Source organism: Triplophysa dalaica, chromosome 11 (assembly GCF_015846415.1).
Source record: "Triplophysa dalaica isolate WHDGS20190420 chromosome 11, ASM1584641v1, whole genome shotgun sequence".
NCBI classification, from domain to species: Eukaryota; Metazoa; Chordata; class Actinopteri; order Cypriniformes; family Nemacheilidae; genus Triplophysa; species Triplophysa dalaica.
This window is the reverse complement of record NC_079552.1, coordinates 14996970-15021258: the sequence shown is the minus strand read 5'-3', so window position 1 is coordinate 15021258 and position 24289 is coordinate 14996970. Positions and strand designations below refer to the sequence as shown.

Genomic DNA, 24289 nt, shown 5'->3' with positions numbered 1-24289 from the left:
TTTAGATTATGTCAAACAAACCAAAAATAATGAACATTTATTATAGATGGTTTCATCGGACGCATGTGCCCGGCCCTAAATTAACTTCAGGTCTGTGTTTGATTTTGATATAACAATATATTTTATACATAATAATTGATATTAATATGTTTTGTGTATATGAATTGTGTTCATTTACATTAAAGCTACTCAAGAGTTATTTATTCTTTGTGGAGGTCTACCAGAAGCTATGTTTGGGTCACATAACGTTCATTTACTGCGGCTGCACGGTCTATACCTTTTCAATAAACTGCTACACTTTTACTTCAGTTTTAACAGATGATTTAGTGATTCTGTGAGTATTAATAATCAAGTCCTGTGCTGTTTTAGAGTAACTCAAATTATCTTTCTAACTTGCAGCCCGCCTCTTTACCCTGCTGGGGTTGACTGAAGCTGAAACACAGTTTGTTGAGTCACACTACGCCCCTTAGTATTCCCTCAACTCAATCTATGGAGATCAGACTGTCCCACCATCACATGTCAGTGCCAGGTTATGCTCTGTTTGTTAAGATATCGGAAGATAGTAATTTGAAAAGCTGTCCTGAGAGTAATTACCTTACACAAACAATAGGTTGTCCTGAGAGAAAATGTCAACATCATCCAAGGTTCCCGTTTCACCCCACACCCAACTGCCAGAAGTTCTCCTGGAGAGGGGAGATAAGAGTGGCCTCCTACTGTACATGACTCAGCACCTCCCAGCCTGCACCACAAGCTCCTGAGATACCTGAAGGGTCAAACATTTGGATCGCAGGGAGTAAAAAGACTCTTATTTATGATATTCATAAGGCATTGCACCAGAAACATCATTCAGAATATTATGGCAAAATATGGGAATGAGTGAAATGACCCTATTTGTTGCAGCCAATATTGCTCTCTAACTCATTATTTATTGACTATGTCTATAAATATTAATGCAAAAATTATATGTCTTTGGATGATTGCTATCATATTGTTTTAGTTTATCCATTTTGTGTCTCATGATATATTTCAATAAAGTAATCATGAAAATAACGAGCAGGTCACTTGCTATACAATGTGCTGTTCTTTTAAAGCATTTAATTCGGTTCAAGTCTTGTTGTTTTTTCCGAAAACAAAACTACAAACTACATACATGTTTTATCTCATCATCCGTATTATACAATGTGTGTGTTTTAAAAAAAACTAATTAAAATCCTACTTCTTTTTAATTATATGGCATTTATTGACAATAATTTACCGGTTTATTTTCAAAAACTTTCACATAAAGACTCATATTATATATATATTCATAGGTCAATTAATGCACTTTCCTACAGTATTTCTTTAGCACCATTCACTTCTTATTAAGGAAAAATATTCTTTAAACATGTGAAAACAGGTGACACCAGATCAGCCACACTGAACCAGAGACCCTCTCAGAGAAATAAATAACTAAGAAATGATCGGTCCTCTCTCCTAACCCGCCTCATCCCATCTCATGCATGGTTGCCAGTGATGGTCTACTGGGTGTCAGCTTTTATTGGCACAATACAAAGCGAAGTGCCAAGGTCTGCTGCCTCGATTCCCCCAGCTGATTCAGCCTCTGGAATAAAAGCTTGCAAAATGTCTCGTACGAGCACAGAGACATAGCAATGCTCGGCTGGAAGGAGGAAGTGCAGTGGAGAGGGGAGGGACCGCGCGCAGAGTTCCATAGTGCTGCCGCGCCACTGAGAACTTCTGCACATGGAGCGGCGGGGGACAGCTGGAAGAGCTTCATTCTACAAACTCAAGGAATAGCAGGTACATTCATGTTAAGTGTTTTCCAAGTGACCGAAATGATACAGTTGACGTTTAAAAAGTTAGTAGAGGTACAGGATTGTTCTCCGTGAAAGTGACGAGAACAGGCGTAATGGAAATTTTGGTCCTAACTGTGCAGCAGGTGCAATAGCGCCGCTTCAATCCTCTTAGGCGCGCGCTCGCTTGAATGCCGAAAGGCGTTTTCGTTGCGCGCTTACTCTTAATTAAATCGTTTACTTTTTTAAATGTCTTCTTTATATTTTCTTAAGGTTGAAATATATTTGATTAGTTTTGTATTTTTGAGTTCATTACCTTTTCCTGTTTTCCACATGGAAAAAAGTTTCCCGACGTCCCAAACATGGAACCGAGTGGAATTTTTCCCAGTCATTTCACGAATAATGAAAGTTAAACATATATAATATTTTGTTCACTTTATCCCGTGAATATTTTGTGTAAATATAATTTTATCACTTACTTTCATATTCGTTTTTCTATTGGCACATGTTGCTCACTTTTATTAATTTTGAACACTAATTTGCCCAATATCTCTTAAAAAGATGAAAGATTAAGTCCGTTTTATTTGCTTTTCATTTATTCTATTCTCACAGACGTATATAAATCTACGCTACTTAAGCCTATGCTTTATCCAAAAATGAAATGTTTTATAGTTTTTTATAAACGGTTTTAGTTTTTCTAACTTAAGACAAGTAAAACGACTTACATAAATTAAAGTTTATATTTTAAAGGATTTTTGTTCATTTTTCTTAAGTGACGGATGGGTAAGGCGAGCTTCTCTTTTGGTTGTTTGGTTTCATTTACACTCGTTCCTGTGCTCACGGTTCAAGTCATATGGGGTAACAGATGAGAAGTTGTATGAACCGATTGTGTAAAAATACCGCGAGCAGGAGCCATGAAAACACTTCTCACATTTATTTGATAGAATAAATTTATCATCATTATTAGGTGCTACACAGAAACAATGTTGCTAAAAACAAATAACAAATACAGTCTGAAAAACCTATTAAATTTTTGATGTTAGCCTATTTGCATTACAAACAATTTAAAAACAAGAACCTTTTAGTTATATTTAATTGCAGATCATTACTCGCGTGTTCAAAACACCTTTGAATTAATGTTTCTTACTTAAACGTAGAACTGCTCAAAGTGCACCTGCCTTTTACTGGGTATTTGGCTGTATGCTATATCCAGAGAATAATGCCGTCTGGAATAATTATCTCCCTACATTTTTTGTCGTGCATATAAAATGGTGAAAGATATTGTAAACTTTAATATGCCATATTAAAATATGCGCAGAGAAAGAGAAAAATATGAAGAGTATAAAATAATACATTGAATGTCAGTGCAGTGAAGTGTGGCCAGTGTAAATGAATCGAGTAAAGTGAGCTTCTTTATTTCTGTGAAAGCCCCAGAAACCAGTTCCTGCACATCATCTTTGACAGATAGCAATCACTCCATCTTACACCCTCAAATGTTAGGAAATTCTTACTGATGCAAGGCAGGACAGTCAATGGATTTCCTATTTTACAAAAGCTGAAAGAAAGCTAAAAATGCATAAAAGTTTCAACTTAAAACAAACTCTTCTGATTAGAAACAATTATTGCCACAGTGTGTAACTGCTAAAACAATATTATGTTCTTTTATTTCTTCCCACCCAGTTATTTGATAAGATAGGTATTCAAATAGTCTAATTATTAAAATGATTTAAAAGAGGTAAGCTTTTGGGTATTATTTGTAATTGTAAGTTTTTTAAATGTATTGCTACAGACAACTGTTAAACAAAAGGAGATTTATAAAAGAAGTTATATATTTTTTATTAATGTATGTATGTGTATTAATGTTAATGGAAAACATAATATACAACTTGTGTACTGTAAGTGTGTATATGGAATATATAAAGAATTCTGCACATGACCCCCAGAAACATTACTATATTTGTCTCATGTTAGAAAATATTTTCATGTAAATAATAAAAAATCACACGCATAAAGAACAATACATTTTTTATTATATTTAATAAATTAGAAGAGAACATTTATAAATATAATTGTTCAAATGTAACATGCATCAAAATGTTTTGTAAAAAATGCTTTCTTAAATAATAAATATTACAATATTTAAAGATTAAGAAATATTATAGATTTATATAATTCTTTTTTTAATCCAGGGTTTTGCATACTTTCAGAAAACTGCTCTTTTCAAGCAAAAGCAAAATCTCCATCGCCACTAGAAGAATCTTTCTTGACTCATTACTTTTACATTTATGTAAACATCTCTGAGTCAAATGATGAAACTACACTTGTTGCAAGTAGTTCTTTAGTTAAGTCATACTCACCTTTGAATGGCTCTGAATGCAGCGATGGCATTTTGTCTGTTTAACGGTTTTGCAGCACTCAGTCTCCACCCATCTCTGAAACTTTTTTACACATAGATCTGTTTTCACACTCTTTACACTCCCTCTCTTTCTTTTCGTGTACCCCCCCACACACACACACATACATGCACACACACATACACACACACCAACACTAAGGGTGTTTAAAACCCACAGAGCTCTTCCTGCTGCTAAGATAATATGCTTGACTATGCTAATCTTTTGCTTTTACTATGACCAATGTCCTCTCATCTACATGAATACTGAGGTTTGAAGCAAAGAACAAAATGATAGTACGAGACTAAACTAAACTAAACTAAACTAAACTAAACTAAACTAAACTAAACTAAACTAAACTAAACTAAACTAAACTAAACTAAACTAAAAACTAAACCTCCAACCCGAAGCCCCCAGGAGATCATCAAGAGGCGTTTATGCATGTTTTGTTTATGGAATTATGAAAAACTCCTTCAGATTCATCAGTGATGAGTATTTTTACTTTGTCTTTCACATCTTTGTACGCACCATCACAATTTCCCCACTCACATCTGCCCAGAAAAAGGGGGCGCAGGGGAATACCTCTACCCACTCAACACACACATGAGTCTTTTCTCGTTTTTCAGTGCCAACACGTGAAAAATGTGCACACGGAGAGTAGATTCAAAATGGATATTTTGTGTGTGATGTGCATAAGCAGTGAAAAAGAGATAATGAAAGCATCACATACTGTACAGCATGATAGATTTTTTTATTTAAACTAAATTCTAAAGTATATTAACCCCCTTGAAATATTTTATTGTAAAATAAAAACATTGTAAATGAAATACAAATTGAAAAATAAAATGTAAACGCATATTATAAATAAAATGTAAATGTTTAGATAAAAGTGGAAACAGTGCTGAAAATGAGGTGCCAGTTGAAGTACTGTAAAGTGTTGATGTCCCATTTTAGATAATAAAAATGAGAATTAAATAAGACCCTGTTTTTTGGATAATTAACAACATCTTTAATGATTTAACAATCTGAAAAAAAAACAGTAGGAAATGCATTTGAATACTTAAAAGTAATTTGTTTAAAATGAAATGATATAAATATAAACGGTTCATAAAAGAAATATATCACATATTATGAACACAAAATCTTAGAGAACCTAAATACGCTTAATGCCCAGCCCACATTTGTTTAAGCACTCGTGACCATTTGGCACAAACACAGTCACACACACAGACTCCTGCAAACATCTTACGTTAGACACAACAAGCTCTCACCAGGGTTTTGGGTGTGCGAACCGGTCTTCTGAGGAGCTAAAGCTCATGATGACCGGGACATTGCGACAGACGGTAGGCCGCTGGTTTCCCACTACTTGTTCCAAATGTGTGGAGCCATCTGTCATTAAAAACAGGAAGGCCCACGTTGCCCTTCTCCCTTGTGCTCTCTTCAGCTTGCTTGGCTATTTTCAGGAACCCCGCTTCTCCCCGTGTGGCTGGTCAGGCCGGGCGTGGGGCCCTAGCGAGAATGTCTTGAAGTGGCAGCAAGGCCGAGACTGTTGTGCCCATCTGCTGTGGACCCAAGTGACTGCTCCATTATTAATGGGGCGACGAGCGCTGGTGACTTCTCAGATATGCAGGCCTGGCCTGAGGAAGTGCTCACCGCGAACTATCTCTGAGCGCTAAAAAAACTCATCTTGGCCCTCATCATCACACTTCTTCTTTCTTCCATTTTCTTCTCGTCCTACTCACTCTCTTTTACTCTATCTCTTATTTCCCCCTAACCTTTCCTTTATTTTGTGTTCATTTCCTGATTCAGACCAACCTTCGCTTACTTCCTGTAATTTGAACATTTTTCATTCCGTTACCTGCACCTCTCTGTTTCGCTCTCCTTTATGTCTCACTCCTTATTTCTGTCACATCCGTGTGTTTGTGTGTGTGCACGCGTTAAGAGGAACCAGAGATGTAAAAAGAGTTAGGCTGCGGGGCTCACCCATGCATGCTCAGTAAATTAGAATGAACACGGCGCCAATCAGCTGCCTATGCCAAACACCCGCATCCTCCATGACCCGGGGCCATCTAATTTTCTGCTTAATTTTGCGGCAGTCAGTTTGCATTTTTGGATGATTATGTGTTAGAAAATTAACAATAAATAACAAATGTGGTCTGAAAGCCTGCTCCTTTTGAGACCGCCCAACCCATCCCCAGTCCCGTGGTTCACCGTGCTGTCTCAAACGCGTTCTCTCCACTGGCCCCGTCTGTCAGAGCGGTAATGAAAATGTCTGTACTTCTTTGTGATGTAATGTGCAAGACAGTGGTGTATGCGGGTGGAATTGGGCTGTTCTTGCCGGGGTGATGGAGATACACAAAGAAAGTCCATTTTCCTTTAATCACCTACCACCTCTGCTCTGGTGGGCTATATGTGAGGCAGCATGTGCTGATGATTCTCTCTTTCTTTCTTTCTCTCTCTCTCTCTCTCTCTCTCTCTCTCTCTCTCTCTCTCTCGCGCTTTTGCTCCTATTAGAATACCTGCACAGGATGGAAACCGAGGAGGCACAGGAAATGTCCCAGATAGCAGGTACAAACTGCACTTTACACACTCATAGCCGCAGTGAAACAAAGACCACCGTTACTTGACTGTTCAAAGATGGGCCTGTGAAAACGGCGAAGGTCTGTCTGATCAGACAAATGTTAAAACATGGGGGATGGGGCCGCCCTGTTTTTACCTCATCTACCATACATTCTTTTTTTATGAATTGTTTGCACTCTTTGTTTGATATTTAATGAAAATCTTTCATATAACAGAACTATCATTGAACTTCAGTACATTATGCATTCTTAGTTCTTTACACTGTTAAACGTGCTGGGTTCTCATGCTTAACATGGTCAACTTGTTAAAAATGACGTATGACAGAGTATTTCTGTGCTCGATACACTCTCCCTGCACTTTAACTTGTTTCGGAAAGTTTTTTATAAGTCTGGATCACTGTTTCGTAATGAGGATCCTATTCCTTTAATTGGCTATTCTACCGTAAAAGCATGCCCACCAGTCATCCACTGAGCGAAAGACCACACTCACGTGCTAGCGTTAGAGAAAGAGCATGACCATGCGGCCATCAATGCCGCTTCACTCGGCTGACAAAAGTTTAGCTGTGTTTGTTAGCTCACTGCATTTCGTTGATGAACGTTACATAAATGGTGGATATAACGCTAGATTTCGAGATTGTTTGAAACTGAAAGATGGCGCGGTCCCAGCGCTAAAAGATGTCGTACATAAACCGTCAAACTAAGTCTGTGTTTTGATGTCAGTTGGCGTGTAGTTGCATAATGTAAACATCACAAAGGGGTAATGAGATGATGTATTAGGTGCTCATTCTGTAGTTCCATCCCCCCTGCCTACCTCCCGCAAACTGATTAAACTAAATACTCTTTGAAGATATGAAGTATACAATACTACTCTTTAGGTACTCAAGATTCATATGAGATTGGCAGAAACTGCGTGTGTTACCCCATCTTCAAAAAGATAGGCGATCTAAAAGTGAAATTTTGTTATCATGTACTCACCCTCTTGACATTCTTTATTTCTGGAGAACAAAAAAAGTTAAAATAATAATTGTTTCAAAATTTGACCTGACAAGTAACCTATTGCAACTAAAGCAAGACATATTTCACAAAACTTCCACAATACTTAGAATATTCCTAGAATAGACCCTTTTCAGTGGATGCACTTTTGTAGGACAATTGAAACAGAAATGGGAAGACACTTTGACACTTTTATTGTTGATAAGATCATGTCAAACCTAAATAAAGTTTTGAAACTTTCACAAGGACTCCAGATTTATAACATTTGCAGGAAAGATAGATTTAGTACTCAGTGTCAATGCAGGGTCACAGGACAGCATGAGTATTGGCTGTTGTCTTGTTTTTCTCAGTATAGTGTGTAATTTCTGTCTTATAGCGTCAACAGAAGTAAATTGCAAAAATGACCATTTTCTAACTGGTTCCCCAAAGAAGTTTGCAAAACACTCTTGTCTGTCTTCCATTGGTAGACAAACAGTTGAACCAATGGTGCTGTGTCACATCAAAATGCTTAAACACATACACAATGAAATGTTTTGATCATCTGCATATTGAGATGAAACTGTAAAGTAAAGTTTCCAATAAAAGATTTTCATGTCAGCTTTAAAACTGAATGGAGTAAGGATGTTTCATCACCATCTGTGGTATGTGTGGATACCCGGTAGGCTTGTGTCTGTATTGGTAACTTCTCTACTCTCTGCTCAGGAAAGGACAGCCCTACTGCCAATGAGGGGGGAGATGACCAAGATGAGGCCATGCCAATTCCTGAGGACCTGTCAGCCAGCACAGGCCTCCAAAACAACCGCACAGAAAAAACGCTGGGTGAGTCAGAGAAGCCAAAGCTGGGACACAACCACACAACTACCTCATTACAACTACCCACCGAAGTTATATGCAATGCTCTGTCTTTAACTGCAGCCCACTCGTATACGCTTGGCCTGACACATAAAACTTTAGAACGTTAACTCCGGATACTAAACCGCTGCGAGATCACAGTTGATAATGTAGCTTGTGATGCACACTTTACCCTTTGTGATAGGATGGTGAGCTTTCCGGCACTTGTAAAGAAGAGGTAAAATTGAAAATGAGAAAAGGCCTTACATTTTTCTTAGATAAATTATAAGTTAATGCCTAGAGAGTTGCTAAAAATTGCTGGAGAAGTAGACAGATGTAGAATTTGAGATAGGCCTATTGATACATGTTCATTGACTCCACTGAGAGGTTGTTCCATGAATCACTCTTTAACCCACTTACCTGAAAAATATTGTGGAAACAATGACCCAAAATAAAAAACATATACATTCAAATTACAAACCATCACAATTTCTATATTTAATAATGCAACTTTCCATTGAAGATGTCAGGCGCGCTATAGTAACAGAAACTTCAAATGAGATACTCTGTCAGTAACCACAGTGTTTAACGTGTGAAAACAAAGTGGGTTAACTAGAAGCAAAAACGTGTGGGAATAAATTTGGCTAACCAGAAATTAACAGATGGCCTCTTTAAAATCTTGATGTATTTTAGTATGGAATTTTCCCCTCCAGAAGTTCCAGATTAACTTGGACTTGTGACACGGTCCCTTTGAAGCTACTGCGAGAAAGAGAGAGAGATGTAGAGGAAACTGAAATAGGATGTGCAAGAGTTTCCTAAGAAGAACTCAAGTTTCAACACTCACTCAGGGAAGATAAAATGTTCAGGAGCAACACAAGATAGGCGCAATATCTCTACAAACGCAAGCACGCTCGCTCCCTCACAAAGACAGACATATGTGCACAAGACTGCACCTGCACCGTACGCCATACTTTCACTTCAACTGCCAAGATATTTACACACACCCACCCATATTCAAATGCATCTCAATGTCATGCTTCATCAAAATTTTTTAACTATGATCAAAATAGCACTTTCAGATCTTTATTTTGATGTGACAGTCAGGTATCTAAAACTGGAGTATAGGAGCACGCTACCTATAACACGTTACTAGAACGTGCATCAGACTGGATTTGTATGATCAGACAAATAACACGCAGTCTTTTACAGATAGCAATCTGAAATTCATGGATGCGATAAAATATTTGACCGGACGCGTGCGCGTGCCTGAACCCCAGTTAACTTCCGGTTTGTGTTTGGCTAGTGTCTAATCATATAACTATATTTAATTTAATTTATGTTAATATTAATGTGTATTATTATTTTACTGTACTATAATTTTATTAAATAAACAATTGCTGATTCTTAATTCGCATACTATCCGTCCTAAATAGTATTCAAAAATAGAATTAGTATGCCCCAAATCATAACATGCTGAAATGAGTATTCTCAAAGTACCCGGATGGTCTGCTGCTTCCGGTGAGAATTCGAAGTGTGAAGTAATGGACACTTAACGGCTGACGTTACCTACAACTCACCGCGAGAGGGCGGAGTTAAGTTACGCTACACTGCATTAATCAAATTAAATATTAAAAGATGCTTCGCTAAATTAATAAATGTAAGCATGCAGTTATCCATACATACAAAATATTAAATAAATAAATATATTAAATGCAAGGAACAGCTGTATTTTAATGTTCATGACAGTTAAGGATGACAGTGTCAACAACGGCCACTTCCGTTTCTCGTCATGTCCCAGTGTGTGCATACAGTTTTGCTACGCACTAAAATGTATATACTCTTCCAAAACAAAAAGAGCACATACTTTAAGGGCATAGTATAAGTAGGCGAATTGGGATGCAGACACTGTGTTAAACGGGTCCTGTAGTTCGGTCTCATTTAAACAAACCGTATGGTACATTGAGATCTAGTGGTTGAGCTTGGTATCAGAGTCTAAATTCAAAATAATGGAGAGGTAAGTTTAGCCAAGTAACGGTATTTTCGGTTTCTTTTGATTGTTATCAGAAATAATCTACAGGCACTCTATTGTTTGTGAATGTGTACCGGAAGTTCAGTTGGCGTCACGAAAGTAACGTTTGTTTACAGTATGTTGTTAAGATGAAACCGTCTACTGCAAACAAAAGAACCACTTCAAAGCTGTTAATGAAGTCAGGATTCAAATGTTGCATAGATAAAGTAATGTACTGGACGTGGTTTCTTCTTATGTGATTTCTAAAGATCCACAAATCCTTTTGTTGGTCATCGTTTTGAATAGCCAGAAAAAATATTTTTTTAAGGAACCAGAAACTACATTTTAAACTTGCGCACTAGCAGAGCGTGCATGCTTATGTCTGGCTGTATGTCGTCCCTGTAGATGATATCAGGCAGTGTGAGAGAGGATGTGAGTGTTATATCTTCACACTGCATCACTGCTTCTGATTAAGGCTGAAGTGTTTCAAGAGAAAATTACAGTTATCTGTGCAGAGCTGCAGCGTAATGCAAGATCACACGCGCGGCTATGAACTTTAAGAATACAAACACACATTCTCCTTGATTAATTTTAGAAGAAATACACTTTGTACTCTTTTGTCATTAAAATATAGATATGTAATATATTAAAGGGGTCATACGGCGCAAATAAGTGTTTTTCTGTGTCTAAGTTGCATTGTAAGTTGCCCATGAATGTATTAGACACGTAAAATTGCTAAAATTAAAGTGTCGGAACAAAAGATACATTCTATTTTAAAGTGAATGCTCACCCAGACCTGCCTGAAATGCCTCGTATCACCACACCCCCACAAATCTACATCAGTTTGTGGTATGACTTGACTAAGACCGCCAAAATGTATACGCAAGTAAGGTGGGTGTGCCTGTCAGTACAATGTCCTGATGTTCCAAATATGGTAAGAAGCGTTAGCACGCTTGCAGTATTCGACCTATCACAATGCACTGGTTAACTGACCAATCATAGCACACCTCGCTTTTCAGAGGAATGAGCTTTGTAAAAAATCTTCACATTTCAGAGAGGGGGGGCAAAGAGGAGATGCAAACATGCACGTTATGTGGCAATACAGCCTTAAATCGTGTAAACAAATTGCATTAGATCTAAAACAAACAATAATATTCGTTTTAGCCTTGTCATATGACCCCTTTAAATTAAGATCTGTATGCGGTACTAAGATTATTTGCTCAAATTATTTCACTGGCTGTTTTTACTATTTCAGTCATGATACGAAAGTAGATCTAGGGGTGTCACAATATACCACCAGAGTCGACAACAATTGTGATTTTAAAAGCCATGATTGCCTTTATTGGGATAAAATATGACAAATATGATCATATTGTAAATAATTTAGCACCCATTTCAAATTCTGCCTTAGGGGCCATAACGGTTACAAATGCTCTGTGATTCATGCCAAACTAAGAGAGAAAACACAAAATGAACTAAATTGAAGATGAGTTTGGCTGACAGCATTATTAACAAAAATGTTCAATAGATATTGTGATAATATCGCTACCAATAATTATGTTGGCCACGATAACCGTGTGGTGAAAAGAAATCTGATATTGTGAAAGCCCTAAATGGCAATAGGTAAAGTGTTCATATGAATTGATGTTTGCAACAGATTTGATACGTAATGCAACATATTTATGAATGATTATCTATTGAGAAATATTGTAGGATGGAAAACAACTACAGGGTGAGAATTCCATGCAAGATTGGTGGGGAAAAATTGCTTAAAATATTTTGGTAACACTTTACAACAAGGTTTTATTGTTAACAGTTAGTTATGCATTAGCTAAGATGAAATAACAATGAACTTAATGCACCATGAACTAACATGAATACAGTAAGTGTATTGACATAAACTAACATTAGGGATTAATAAATGCGGTATATTGCTCATCGTCAGTTCATGTTAGTTAATGCATTTACTAATGTTAACAAATACCTTAATAAAAAACCTTTCGTTAAGTGTTGGTTAAGGGATGTCAAAAGTAAAGTTGTCTTAGAAGAACGCTATTGAAAAGATGTGCATCGTAAATCATTCACCACAAGACCCTAGATGTACATTAAATATAGTAAATTAATAGTTTAAACTTGAAATGGATCATATGCAGGGCTAAAATGATTATTATCGTTTGTTTTAGATGTAATGAAATGTGTATACACAATTTAAGGTTAAAAAAAGTTGTATTTTCCACATACCGTGCATGTTTATATCTCCTCTTTACCCCGTCTCTCTAAAAACGCTCAGATTTTTTACAAAGCTCTTCGCTCTGAAAAGCGAGGTGTGCTATGATTGGCCAGTTAACTAGTGCATAGTAGTTGGTCAAATACTCCAAGCTTGTGACGGAAATGTTACGCCTCTTACCATATTTGGAGAAATCAGGTTCCAAAGCAATTATACTGACAGATACGCCCACCTTACTTGCATATACATGTAGGCGGTCTTAATCAAATCATACAACGAACTGACGTAGATTTGAAGGGGTGTGTTTACACGAGTTGTTTCAAACAGGTCTGGGTGAGCATTAGCTTTTAGATATAATGCACCTTTTGTTCTGACACTTTAATTTTTGCAAATTTATGTGTCTTATACATGTAGGGATGGGTATCGTTAAGATTTTATCGATATCGATACTGTTATCGATACTGCTTATGGATACTGGTGCTTATCAAAACTGTTATCGATACTACGCCCCCAAAATTTGATTCCGAGCAAACAGAAAATGACACATAACAAAGGATCACATCATAATGTAATTCAACATTTTCTGTTTATTTGGCTGGTATACCGTATTTCAATTTTTCTGTCTGGTTTTAGGTCTACATAAATTTAAGTACTATTTTCTAAGCAAGTAATATTTGTTTTAATTATATGTACTATTTTATTATAATTTGACTAGCACATTTACTTCAATTTACTAAAGTAAGTAAATAAACGGCATGGCTGAAATATTAAAAACAATCTTATAACTTGTTCTCAAGTAAAGTACTTTTATTTTGACGTGTTTCTGCAAAGGGGTGTTTGACGGAAGCTTCCTCATTGTGAAACGCGGCTGCTGAAAGCGCCACAAGCGCAACCATGCCCCTCTTCACTTATAAACACGCAAAACAAGCAAATTACAAATACATCGCGGAAATCACAAGGCCCTAGATATCACACATACGTCGAGGAAACTTCGGACATCATTCAGGGATGGAAAATGACAGGCAGCAGCAGCCTCATATTCGCTATTTAACAACCGAATACACAGAGATAAAACAACGCAAGTATCGATATCAGTATTGTTTGTCGTGAAGTTTATCGATACTCTGGTATCGACCCAATTATGTACTGGACCAAAAAAGTACCAGTTCTCGGTACCCATGACTATGCATGGGCAATTTATTCCACACGAAAGACACAGAAAAATTACAACATATGACCCCTTTAAATGCTGGTAAACTGTTGTCTTCGGAAGTGCGCTCTTTGGTTTAACTTTTAAATGTATTTATAGCATTGCATGTCAAACTACACTCTCCTCTGAAGTCAAGTGACAGTTTTTATGGTGCAGGGGCCTGAATTATCATGTAATTCCTCTTTTTGTATGTAAGAGGGAGACGGGCATGGCCTTAAGCCTGCTGCTTTATCAGAGGCAAACATCTCATTTCTGTTACAAGTTCCTAATAATGTAAACGAAAAAAGGGTTTACTTTACATGTGCATGTGCATGCATGCTCAAACAAATACACTGATACACACGTTGCTGAGCAGTGGTTAACATGCATATATTCCTGGAGCTTTGAACATGCGATGCAGTTATTTTCAGCACCTTGACTAGAACATTGCCTTTAACAAACTGTACTAACCAAGCTTTTCAAACAGCGCCATAGTAGTAAGTCTCAAAGGTTATCCTTAATTATCCTAAAAATATTTTTTATGCCATCGAAGAACCTTTTGGTTCCATAAAGACACTTAAACATCTGAAGAACCTTTCTGTTTCAAAAAAAAGTTCTTCAGATTATAAAAAGTAAGAAAGAGATGGTTCTCTAAAGAACCTTTGACTAAATGGGTTTGTTTAGGAACCAAAAATGCACCTTTATTTTTAAGAGTGTGACATATTTAATAGATTATAAACACCCGCATGTAAATGAATTCTGATGCATGAGATTTCCCTATTAAGTCATTCTGTTCTATGTACGGCTCTTTTGTTTGTCCTTGAATGTGGTTTGGACGCTTGCTTCCCAAAATGGGTAAATTAGGATGTGTGACAAATGTTATACAAAGTAAAAGCTCCTCTTCCCATCCCCGGTTTAGTCATAACTTCCCCAAAAAAAATCCATGAGAGACCATATCATGACAAGAAGCCTACAGTAGTTCCCTCTGCCAAACCCAGGTCACATCTCACTGGTTAAATCATATTATTATAAGCAGAAAGGTTGTCAGTGGATCTGTGTTTGAGGGGAAGAGAAACATCCTTATAAGGGCGTGGATGGGAGATTGCTTTCCTGTATTGACTTTATGTTTTACACAATGAGCTTGTATTAAGAGCTGTAATTCATTCAGACATTGATACTGACTTCCATGTCAACTACTGTTAAAAGCCTCATGTTCTCAGCATTACATACTTAATGGAGACAGGTGATTGGAAATGAGGGGTTGAAAAGTAGGTTTAGGACCTGTGATGATGATTGAAAAGCAAAGATCATTTACAAGCAGAATCATTGTTTACATTCTGACATAATTTGATGATTGAGAAGAATAGTTATATGAATAGTTTGGTTCAAAAATGAGATTAAACAATTCAAAATTCATGTTTTTATTGTGTTAGTAGCTGTGTTTTTTTAGTTATAATGGCTTAAATCAAAACAAACCAACTGCAGTTTGATTGATATTAGTTGGAATGCACAAAAAAACATGATTTTCAATTTTTTATTTATGTCATTTTGGAACCAAACTCTTCATATGTACCCCACAATAAACGTTTAGTCATAAGTTACACTTTCATGTCATGTATAAGACTTTTTCTTCCATGAAACACAAAAGAAAATATTTTAACTTCCCAGTGGTTTTGTGTTCATACAACAGAAGTCAAAGGGGGCCGAAGTTGTTTGGTTACCAACATTCTTCAAAATATCTTCTTTTGCGTTCTGCAAAGGAAAGAAAGTCTTACAGATTTGGAATGACGTGAGAGTGAATAAAAGATGAAAGTGAAATTAATTTTTGGGTGAACTATCCCTTTAAGAAAGTGCATAGGGTTAAGTCTTAGATAGAAGGAAAAAAGGTTACTGAGATCAACTAGTTTACCGCTTCAAGATTACAGTTAAACTTTAATCCAGTTTTTAATCTTCTGTTTGTTTCTTTATGAGTTATTCCTTATAATTACTTTCCTCCACCTACAACGATTGGTTTGGCATTTATTTTTTAGTCATTGGTGATGATTTTATCAAAAGATTTCGTAAACAGGGTAGCAAGAATTCTACACATGCCCATTAACTGGAAGAAGGAGGGCAGTTGTGCCACGGGTACTGTCCACACCAATTATGTGCTTCAGCTGTTGGTCCCTGTAGTGTGAACTCAGAGAAGAAAAACTGTTTCACTTGTTGTGCTTAACAATTCCCTATCTGTTCTTCCCTTTCTGTTACTTCTCCATAACTCTTGTCCTTTTTTCTGTTGGGCCAGCTCGGATGCTAATGCTTCCCCTTTTCCCTCAGATTCCCATATTTCATTATTTCTACCTCTTCCTCTTAACTCTGTACAAACAGAGGCCAGGGCATGAGGAAATCAGCCGGGCACCACAACATGCTGCTAACCACAAGCCCTTGAGCTCAAACCGTCCTGAAAGAGACTAAACGGGCTCAACGCCTGTCTTGCTCAACAACTAATAAAGTAATCAAAATTATGCCCAGACAACCTAAACAATTACGAAACACACATCAACATGTTTTTTTGTTTCATTTTTATTGAATTTGTACATCCTTGTCTTTTTTGCGTGCTTCTTTTGACATGTATGTAAGTGAGTGTGTACGTGTTTACCACGGTTTGTTGGTCTGATATACACCGCTGAGAGTCCTCAGTTTCACAGCACTTCCTGTGTCTCTGTTTCCTGTTTATCAGTCATTTGTTTCAGAGAAGTGTGATGGTGAATGAGATGGTGATTGAAGTTTAGATGTCCTTATTTTTGAGCAGGGAGCCAAGAAGATGATGACTAGATTATTACAGAATAATCATTCAGAAGTCTTGAGACCGCACGCATTTACTTGCAAGGCAATACTTTGTTAATATTCTACAACTATGTTGGTTTGGGTTTTGTTATATGTATATCAAGAATACACTCTTAAAAATAGAGGTGCTATACAAAAGGTTCTTCACAGCGATGCCATAGAAGAACCATCTTTGGTTCCCCAAATAACCTTTCAGTCAAATGTTACAAAAATAACCATTACGTTCTTATATAATGTTTTATGTGACATTTTATTTTTCACTACAAAGAACCTGTTGTTAAATAGAGAGATTTTGTGGATCTTAAAGTTATTTTATGGAACCATGCAAACAAAATCATTTGTTTATATCTATTATAAAGTATGTATCACTAATAATATCGATGTGTTTTTTTGTTTTTGTATATTCTATATTAGGGATATTTAAGATTAAATTTAACAAACATTTTTTAAATATTCTTACAAAATATGACCCATAACAAGTACAGTTAAAGGGATAGTTCTTCCAAACATAAAGATTCTTTCATCAGTTATTCAATCATGTTTCTGTGGAAAACAAAAGATATGTTGAGAAGCGTTTCAGTGGTTTTGTGTTCATACAATGGAAGTCAATAGGGGCCGAAGTTGATTGGTTAACGTTCTTTGGAAAATCTTTTTTTTTGTTCTGGAGGAAGAAAAATGAAAGTCATAAAGGGTTTGAAAGACATGAGGGTGGATAATTGATTAAGTGTAAAAAGGTTCAAAACAATTTTGTGAACTATCCCTTTAAATGATTGTGATATTTGCATACTGAATTGCCCTCAGTCTTCTTTCTTGCTTTTATTTGCATACTAAATTGTGAGTGGTATTGATTTTCTTGCATATGTAGTCATTCATCGCCTCTTTTATGTACAGCGCATTACACCATTTGTCGATTCACACAGCCGACAGGAAGCAAGATGCACACGACGACGACAAAGCGATTCTTGACGCAGCACTTCATTTATGCAGAACACAATTCTAACACTGTTCTTTAAGACTCTATGCTAAAGCAAACATAGTAATGTGTCACAAATGCAGTTATTGGTCTCTAATATCAAGTGGATGTTTCAGAAATGTGATTTATCTGTAGTGCATAGTGCTAACAGTAAGGTCATGGCTTTGATTCGTAAACTGCTATAATGCATAAGCTTGAATGTACAGTAAGCGTCTTCCAATTGAATACATGTTAAAGATGATGAGCAAAGAAAACTAGTTGTTCTGCAGGTGCACTGTGAGACAGCTGTAGTTACAGAGTCAGACGAAGTATAACCACCCAGCCTGGAGCTTAACTTAACAGGCCCACTACCCTCTTTTCCAGCCTGCAATATAAAAGTTGAGGCTCGGAGTGACGAGGAGAACGGGCTGGCCTGTGAGATGAATGGAGAGGAAGAGGAATGTGCAGCCGAGGACTTGCGCGTGCTCGATGCTTCGGGGGCCAAAGTGAACGGCTCTCACACAGGCCCTGACAGCAAGCCGGCCGCCTACCCCACGGCCGGGGGCATCCGCCTCCCCAACGGGAAGCTGAAGTGCGATATCTGTGGGATAGTTTGCATTGGGCCCAATGTGTTGATGGTGCACAAGCGAAGTCACACGGGTAAGCACACATGCCATCTACTCTCCAATCCTTATATGCTATCCCGCATGGCTAAAGTAAAGCTAGAGAGCTCACAGGGTGCAGGGCTGGGCAGGTTGAAGCTGGATGTGTCGACCATCCTTTTCTTTAGCAGAAGGCTGAGCAAGCAAGCTGTATTTAGTTTTGTATGGTATGACTTGAATGGTTAGAAATGTAGGTTGAGGATGGATAAAACAGCACAAAGTATTTTCATATGTTATTGTAATGTGGTTTTAGAACATTAGACTACGTTGCAAAAGTATTGTTTTTTGTTGATTGTTAATTGTAACTTATATAGCTTGATGATAGTTTTTGTCTTTGATTAAAAAAGAAGGTTCAGAAGAGGACAGAAAATCTCCAAAAGACAAAGCAACAACAACCAAGAAAATTCTCTCTCTATTTCAGTATTAGTTATTTTCTCCATTTCTCAAATTGATATTCCACCGTAATGAACCCAAAACCAGTGAGTGAGAACATTTCTCAAAAAGGCATTTAACTTCTGCACTTGACGAACTAATGAAACTCAAAACGGAAGAAAGGAACAGCGGGCTGATGTAAATGCAGAAAAGGACGTACATTAAAGATATAATGAAGTGCTCCCTATTTAAATACAAATATTCGGAGGACGTATCGAGCTCCTGAAATGCCTTTTTAATGAGTTTCTCTTTCCGTCTTTTTGCTGCTTCACTGGTGACTCTTATTTCATAGGGTTTTTGAAGAGAGCGCCGTATTAATAGCGTGCGCGGAGAATGCCACAACATTCGGAGGAGCTGGATATTGGTTTATTCCAGGGGCGCTGATCAGGAAGACTGGCTCTCAAACACAAAGTGTTTCCTTCACTTTATTTAAATGAGGTTTGCATTTGCATTGTGATGGGCCGCTCTTATTTTAGAGCTGAAGAAGAGGAAAAAATGAGATTTTCAGATCAAATTGACCCAGGCAGTGGTGCATTACGAAACTGGCAGGCGCAGTCTGAAAGCCTCTTGTTCGATCAGGGCCTCAGTCGGCGCGCAGAGCCAGGCGGCGCGAGCGAAGCGGAGAGCGCAGCTTACGTGCGAGATCCTGCCCGCGTGTTTGATTGAGCTTTGGCGCGAGGCGCTGCGTTGTTGAGGATGTAATAGCCCGCCGGAGCCGTGTAGGACAGTGACCCCGCATTCACAGAGTAATAGCGCTACAGAAGCGCATGCTTTGCTTCCATAGGGGCGATATGGTAGTGTCTTAGGCCTAGGCTACATGGCCAGATGTAGTTGACGTTCAGAGTTCAAATGAAATACAGGTTGATAGAAGTACAGGTGTTTATAGGCAGTAAAAGTTGTAGAACAGTGAGTCATTGTCTTCTTACATTTTCTTGTTTCATTTACACCCTGCTTTATTACACTAAGATATGCTGATTTTTTACTTTCTTTCTAATTATTACTAATTCTAAAGTCAGTATTGAATGTCTAATATGATTCAATGTACATTTATATCAGTGTCCTAGTGGGGTTTCTAACCACAGGTGTAGTTCTTCACATTAAACGAACAGTTCACTCAAAAATGTATTTGTTTGGTTGAACACAGAGAAAGGTATTTGGAAGAATGCTTGTGACCAAACAGTTCTTGGCCACCATTGACTACCATGAAAATGACAATGGTAGTCAAATGTTCCCCAGAACGGTTTGATTTCCTACATTTTTTCAAAATATCTTCTTTTGTGTTCAACAGAACAAAGAATGTTTTCCAACCATGGTTGCCAATAACTGTTTGGTTACAAGCATTCTTCCAAATATCTTTCTCTGTATTCATCAGAACGAAGACATTTGTACCGATTCGGACAACTTGGGGGTGAGTAAACCAAGACAAAATTTTATTTTTGGGTGAACTGTTCATTAAATACAGAGTTGGACAACCAAGTGTTCAAAACATTTTGTCTGTTTTGAACAGTCTCTAATAATTCATCATTTTAAGTCCACCAACATCTAATAGAGACATCTTACTCAATGTTAAGTAAAAAATTCACATAATTTTTTTGGGGGGGACACTATAAATGTACTTAAATGCCCCCCTCCAATATAAGTATTTAGGGCTACTGAAAGACTACTGATAAGTAAAGAAAAATGTCATTGCATAGTACTGCTCAAACAAATATTTTTCTTCTTGATCCAGGTCAAGCATGTAGCCTAAGTTATGTTGTGTTTATTTCTTCCAGGTGAGAGGCCATTCCAGTGTAACCAGTGCGGTGCCTCATTCACTCAAAAGGGTAACCTGCTCCGACACATCAAATTGCACTCTGGAGAGAAACCCTTCAAATGTCACCTGTGTAACTATGCCTGTCGCCGTAGAGACGCTCTTACCGGTCACCTGCGCACTCACTCAGGTAACATATGATATTATCACCAAACATGAGATGATTCAGATGTGATGTACTGTATAGTTATGTTTCATAAACATGCATGGGTTTCTTCACTAACCAGCACTTCCTATTATTGATTAATAAATTAAGAAAACCATTGTTACAGTATTTATGTATAGTGTTCTATCTGTGTAAAAAAGCAATTATTAGATTTTATTCTGTATTAACTGAGCACATTTTGTTTACATTTTGAACTGACAGTCGGAAAACCCCATAAGTGTGCATATTGTGGGCGCAGCTACAAGCAGCGGAGCTCTCTGGAAGAACATAAAGAGAGATGTCACAATTACCTACAGTGCATGGGCCTACAGAATAGCATTTATACAGGTCTGTATATGACAGGGTGACAAAATTCTGACTTACATTCATGCTATTTAAAGTTATTATACCAAATACTAGGTATGTAGGTGGAAATGTGCCTTGTGACGCATTGTTTACGTGTCTTGGTTGTATATTATTGTTTGGGTTATGCTTTATTTTAATTTGTTCATAGTGATTATATTGGTACCTTACAAAAAACAAAATCCACAATTGCTGCAAAATTGAGGTCAATAGTGGAAGTACAACTACCCTCAAACAACATTCTGGTATTCTTTTGTGGTGACGCTGCATAAACACTGCGATGCGGGTTTTCAGAATAACTGCATGCAAAACCTCACAGATACATACAATAAAAGCTTTTAGTAGTTTTGGAAAAAAACAGAACTAGCTTAAGTCAGGGGAATAGAAAACTCTTTAGTCTGTGCCAAAACATGACTAGAGGGACGTCTGATAAGTGAGTCCCATGTTAGTCCATCTAACACTACTAAAGAATCTTTTCAGCAGACGAGTTCAGGTTAGCGATGAGCATTTGAATCTTATGCGTGGTTTCTTTGTCTTGCTTTCCATAGTGAAGGAAGAGAACAGCCAGAATGAGCAGAGGGAGGACGTGCCTGCGTCTGAGAGGGCCATGGTGCTAGACAGAATAGCTAACAATGTAGCGAAGCGTAAGAGCTCTATGCCACAGAGGTTTGTGGGTAAGAGTTAAAGTTTGTTTTCTTTTTTGATGCGGTTATTAGTACAAGCATACTTTGTAAATAGATAGGGAACATTATTAAAACACATTAATTTTAAGGCACAGAAAGTTGCCAGGGCTTAAAAAAAGTAAAATCAATGTTGACATCAACGTCTCAACCAACGGATGGGTAAAATATAGACATTTTCAAGGTTTATGTAACCCAACAGTTTTTGGAGTGTATCAGTAAGTTTATATCATACGTTATAATATAACGTATTGTTTCTTTATATATATAAAGAAAGGTCCATTGCTGCTAATTTCTCATTTGCAGAAAGCATATCAGAAAAACCCTGTTTTCTCTTTTGTACCACAGGAGAGAACCGTTTATCAGAGCTTTCATTTGAGGGAGGCTCAGGAGAGCTCATGCAGCCTCACGTGATCGATCAGGCCATCAACAGTGCTATCAGCTACCTGGGAGCGGAGTCCTTGCGACCTCTGGTTCAGACCTCGCCTGGATCCTCTGACATAGTGGTCAACCCCATCTATAATCTCCATAAGACACAATCCATCGAAGGCAACGGCGTGTCCGCTAAAGACAGCGCAGCGGAGCACCTCCTTCTGCTCTCCAAGTCCAAGTCGGCCTCCTTGGAGAAGGATGGCTCCCCCAGCCACAGTGGCCAGGATTCCACCGACACAGAGAGCAACAACGAAGATCGGGCAACCGGAGCTGCAGCTGCAGGCGGTCTCATCTACCTGACCAATCACATGCGTAACGGAGGCATACCCATGGTCAAGGAGGAGCAGCAGCGGCATTTCGAGGCACTGCGCGCCGCAGGTATGGAGCTGAGTTTGGCGTCGTCGGAGGGATTTAAGGTGTTGAGCGGAGAGGGAGAAGAGGTGAGGGCGTACCGCTGCGTCCATTGCAGGGTATTGTTCCTGGACCACGTCATGTACACCATTCACATGGGTTGCCATGGTTTCCGAGACCCCTTCGAGTGCAACCTGTGCGGTTACCGTAGTCAGGACCGTTACGAGTTCTCTTCGCACATCACGCGTGGAGAGCATCGCTTCTGAGTCGCTCCACCTACACAACACTTACACATGGTCTTCCAGAATATCAAAATTTACCGTCCCAGCACTGTACACATGTTTGTAATTTGTTTTGGAAGTTTCTGTTCACGTTGGATAATTTGAACATATGTATATACATTATATATTTCATTGTTTTGACTATTTTTCTACAATGGTGTGAGGTAACTTTAAGTGGTCACAGGCACAATGTTGTGTGTAAACCTACTGTAACTAAAAATAGAAATGAAGTATTTCAAATGCAACATTCACAAGTAACCCCATAAGACATGAAAATGTTTTAGCAGGCCTAAATTTAGAGAAAATAAAAGTAATGCTAAAAATAATAATACAGTGTACCTTGTATCATTACTATACAGTATTGTGATCCAGTAGCGATTCATGTTTCCATATTCTGTTTGTTTAAACTGTTTTATAAAAGCCATTTTTTTTCTCATCTTGATTTTAAATATAAATATTTTTATATTATCTAAGCCGTTTAAACAAGTGCGTATTGTTTTATAATTTATTTACAGTGAAATTATAGTTGTTAATTTGTTTACATTTAAAATGATCCCATTTGTTATGTAAAATATAAACCAGAAATATAACAGAACATATTTGGTCCTTTGTGCTTTAGATGTTTTGACCTTCTTTTTATGCTCTGGGTTTTACTTAACAGTACAGTTTTTCAGCATTTGTCTCGTACACCAACATCCTAGAATATACATGCCTGCAAACTATGAATAAAGGATATTTTACAGTTGTTCAACCTTTGCTAATGTTTTGAGTCAATTTTGTGTGAACACAATAAATATCTGATTATTTACCATAAAATAATGGCAAGGAGAAACGGCTAGGGCTCATTAAACAGATGTCATGACATGCATTTGGATCATTAGGCGTTAGGCTTTAAATTCATAATTTTATCTATAATGAATTTATATAATAATTCATTCATGTCCCTAAGTGACCATTGCAGAATATAACAAACAAAATCATTTAATAAAATGAGACATTTAAATTGCACTTCAGCATTAGTGAGTGACATCACTGGAAAAAAGCATTTGTCCATCAATTGACATATCGTCACCTTGGAATTGCAAGGTTCTGTCTAAAAATTTTGACAAAAAGATTAACATATTTGTATTCTGTGACACTTTATTTACATTGTGTGATGTTTTTGGACATTTATGAATTTTTTGATCACAGTTTTATCTACAAAGTCAAATAAAATGCAAAACTTTTAAGTTTAAGGTTATTCCTTAACTGATCAGAATGTAGATAGAACCTTATATTTCCAAGACAACGATATGTCTGATAAAATCTAAAAAGTAATCGTAGTGAGGACATTGAAGAGTTTGCA

At 37.4% G+C, this 24289-nt stretch overlaps 1 protein-coding gene across 1 annotated transcript; it reads left to right on the top strand.

Moving 5' to 3' along the window:
- Positions 1-1499: 1499 nt before the first annotated feature.
- ikzf1 (IKAROS family zinc finger 1 (Ikaros)) lies at positions 1500-23700 on the top strand. The gene is given in 9 exon segments (XM_056761145.1): positions 1500-1797; positions 6698-6751; positions 8458-8574; positions 18173-18448; positions 20255-20290; positions 20655-20822; positions 21060-21185; positions 21749-21874; positions 22229-23700. Coding segments are annotated over 9 exon segments (1902 nt in total). The 3' UTR covers positions 22930-23700.
- The last annotated feature ends 589 nt before the right edge of the window (positions 23701-24289 follow it).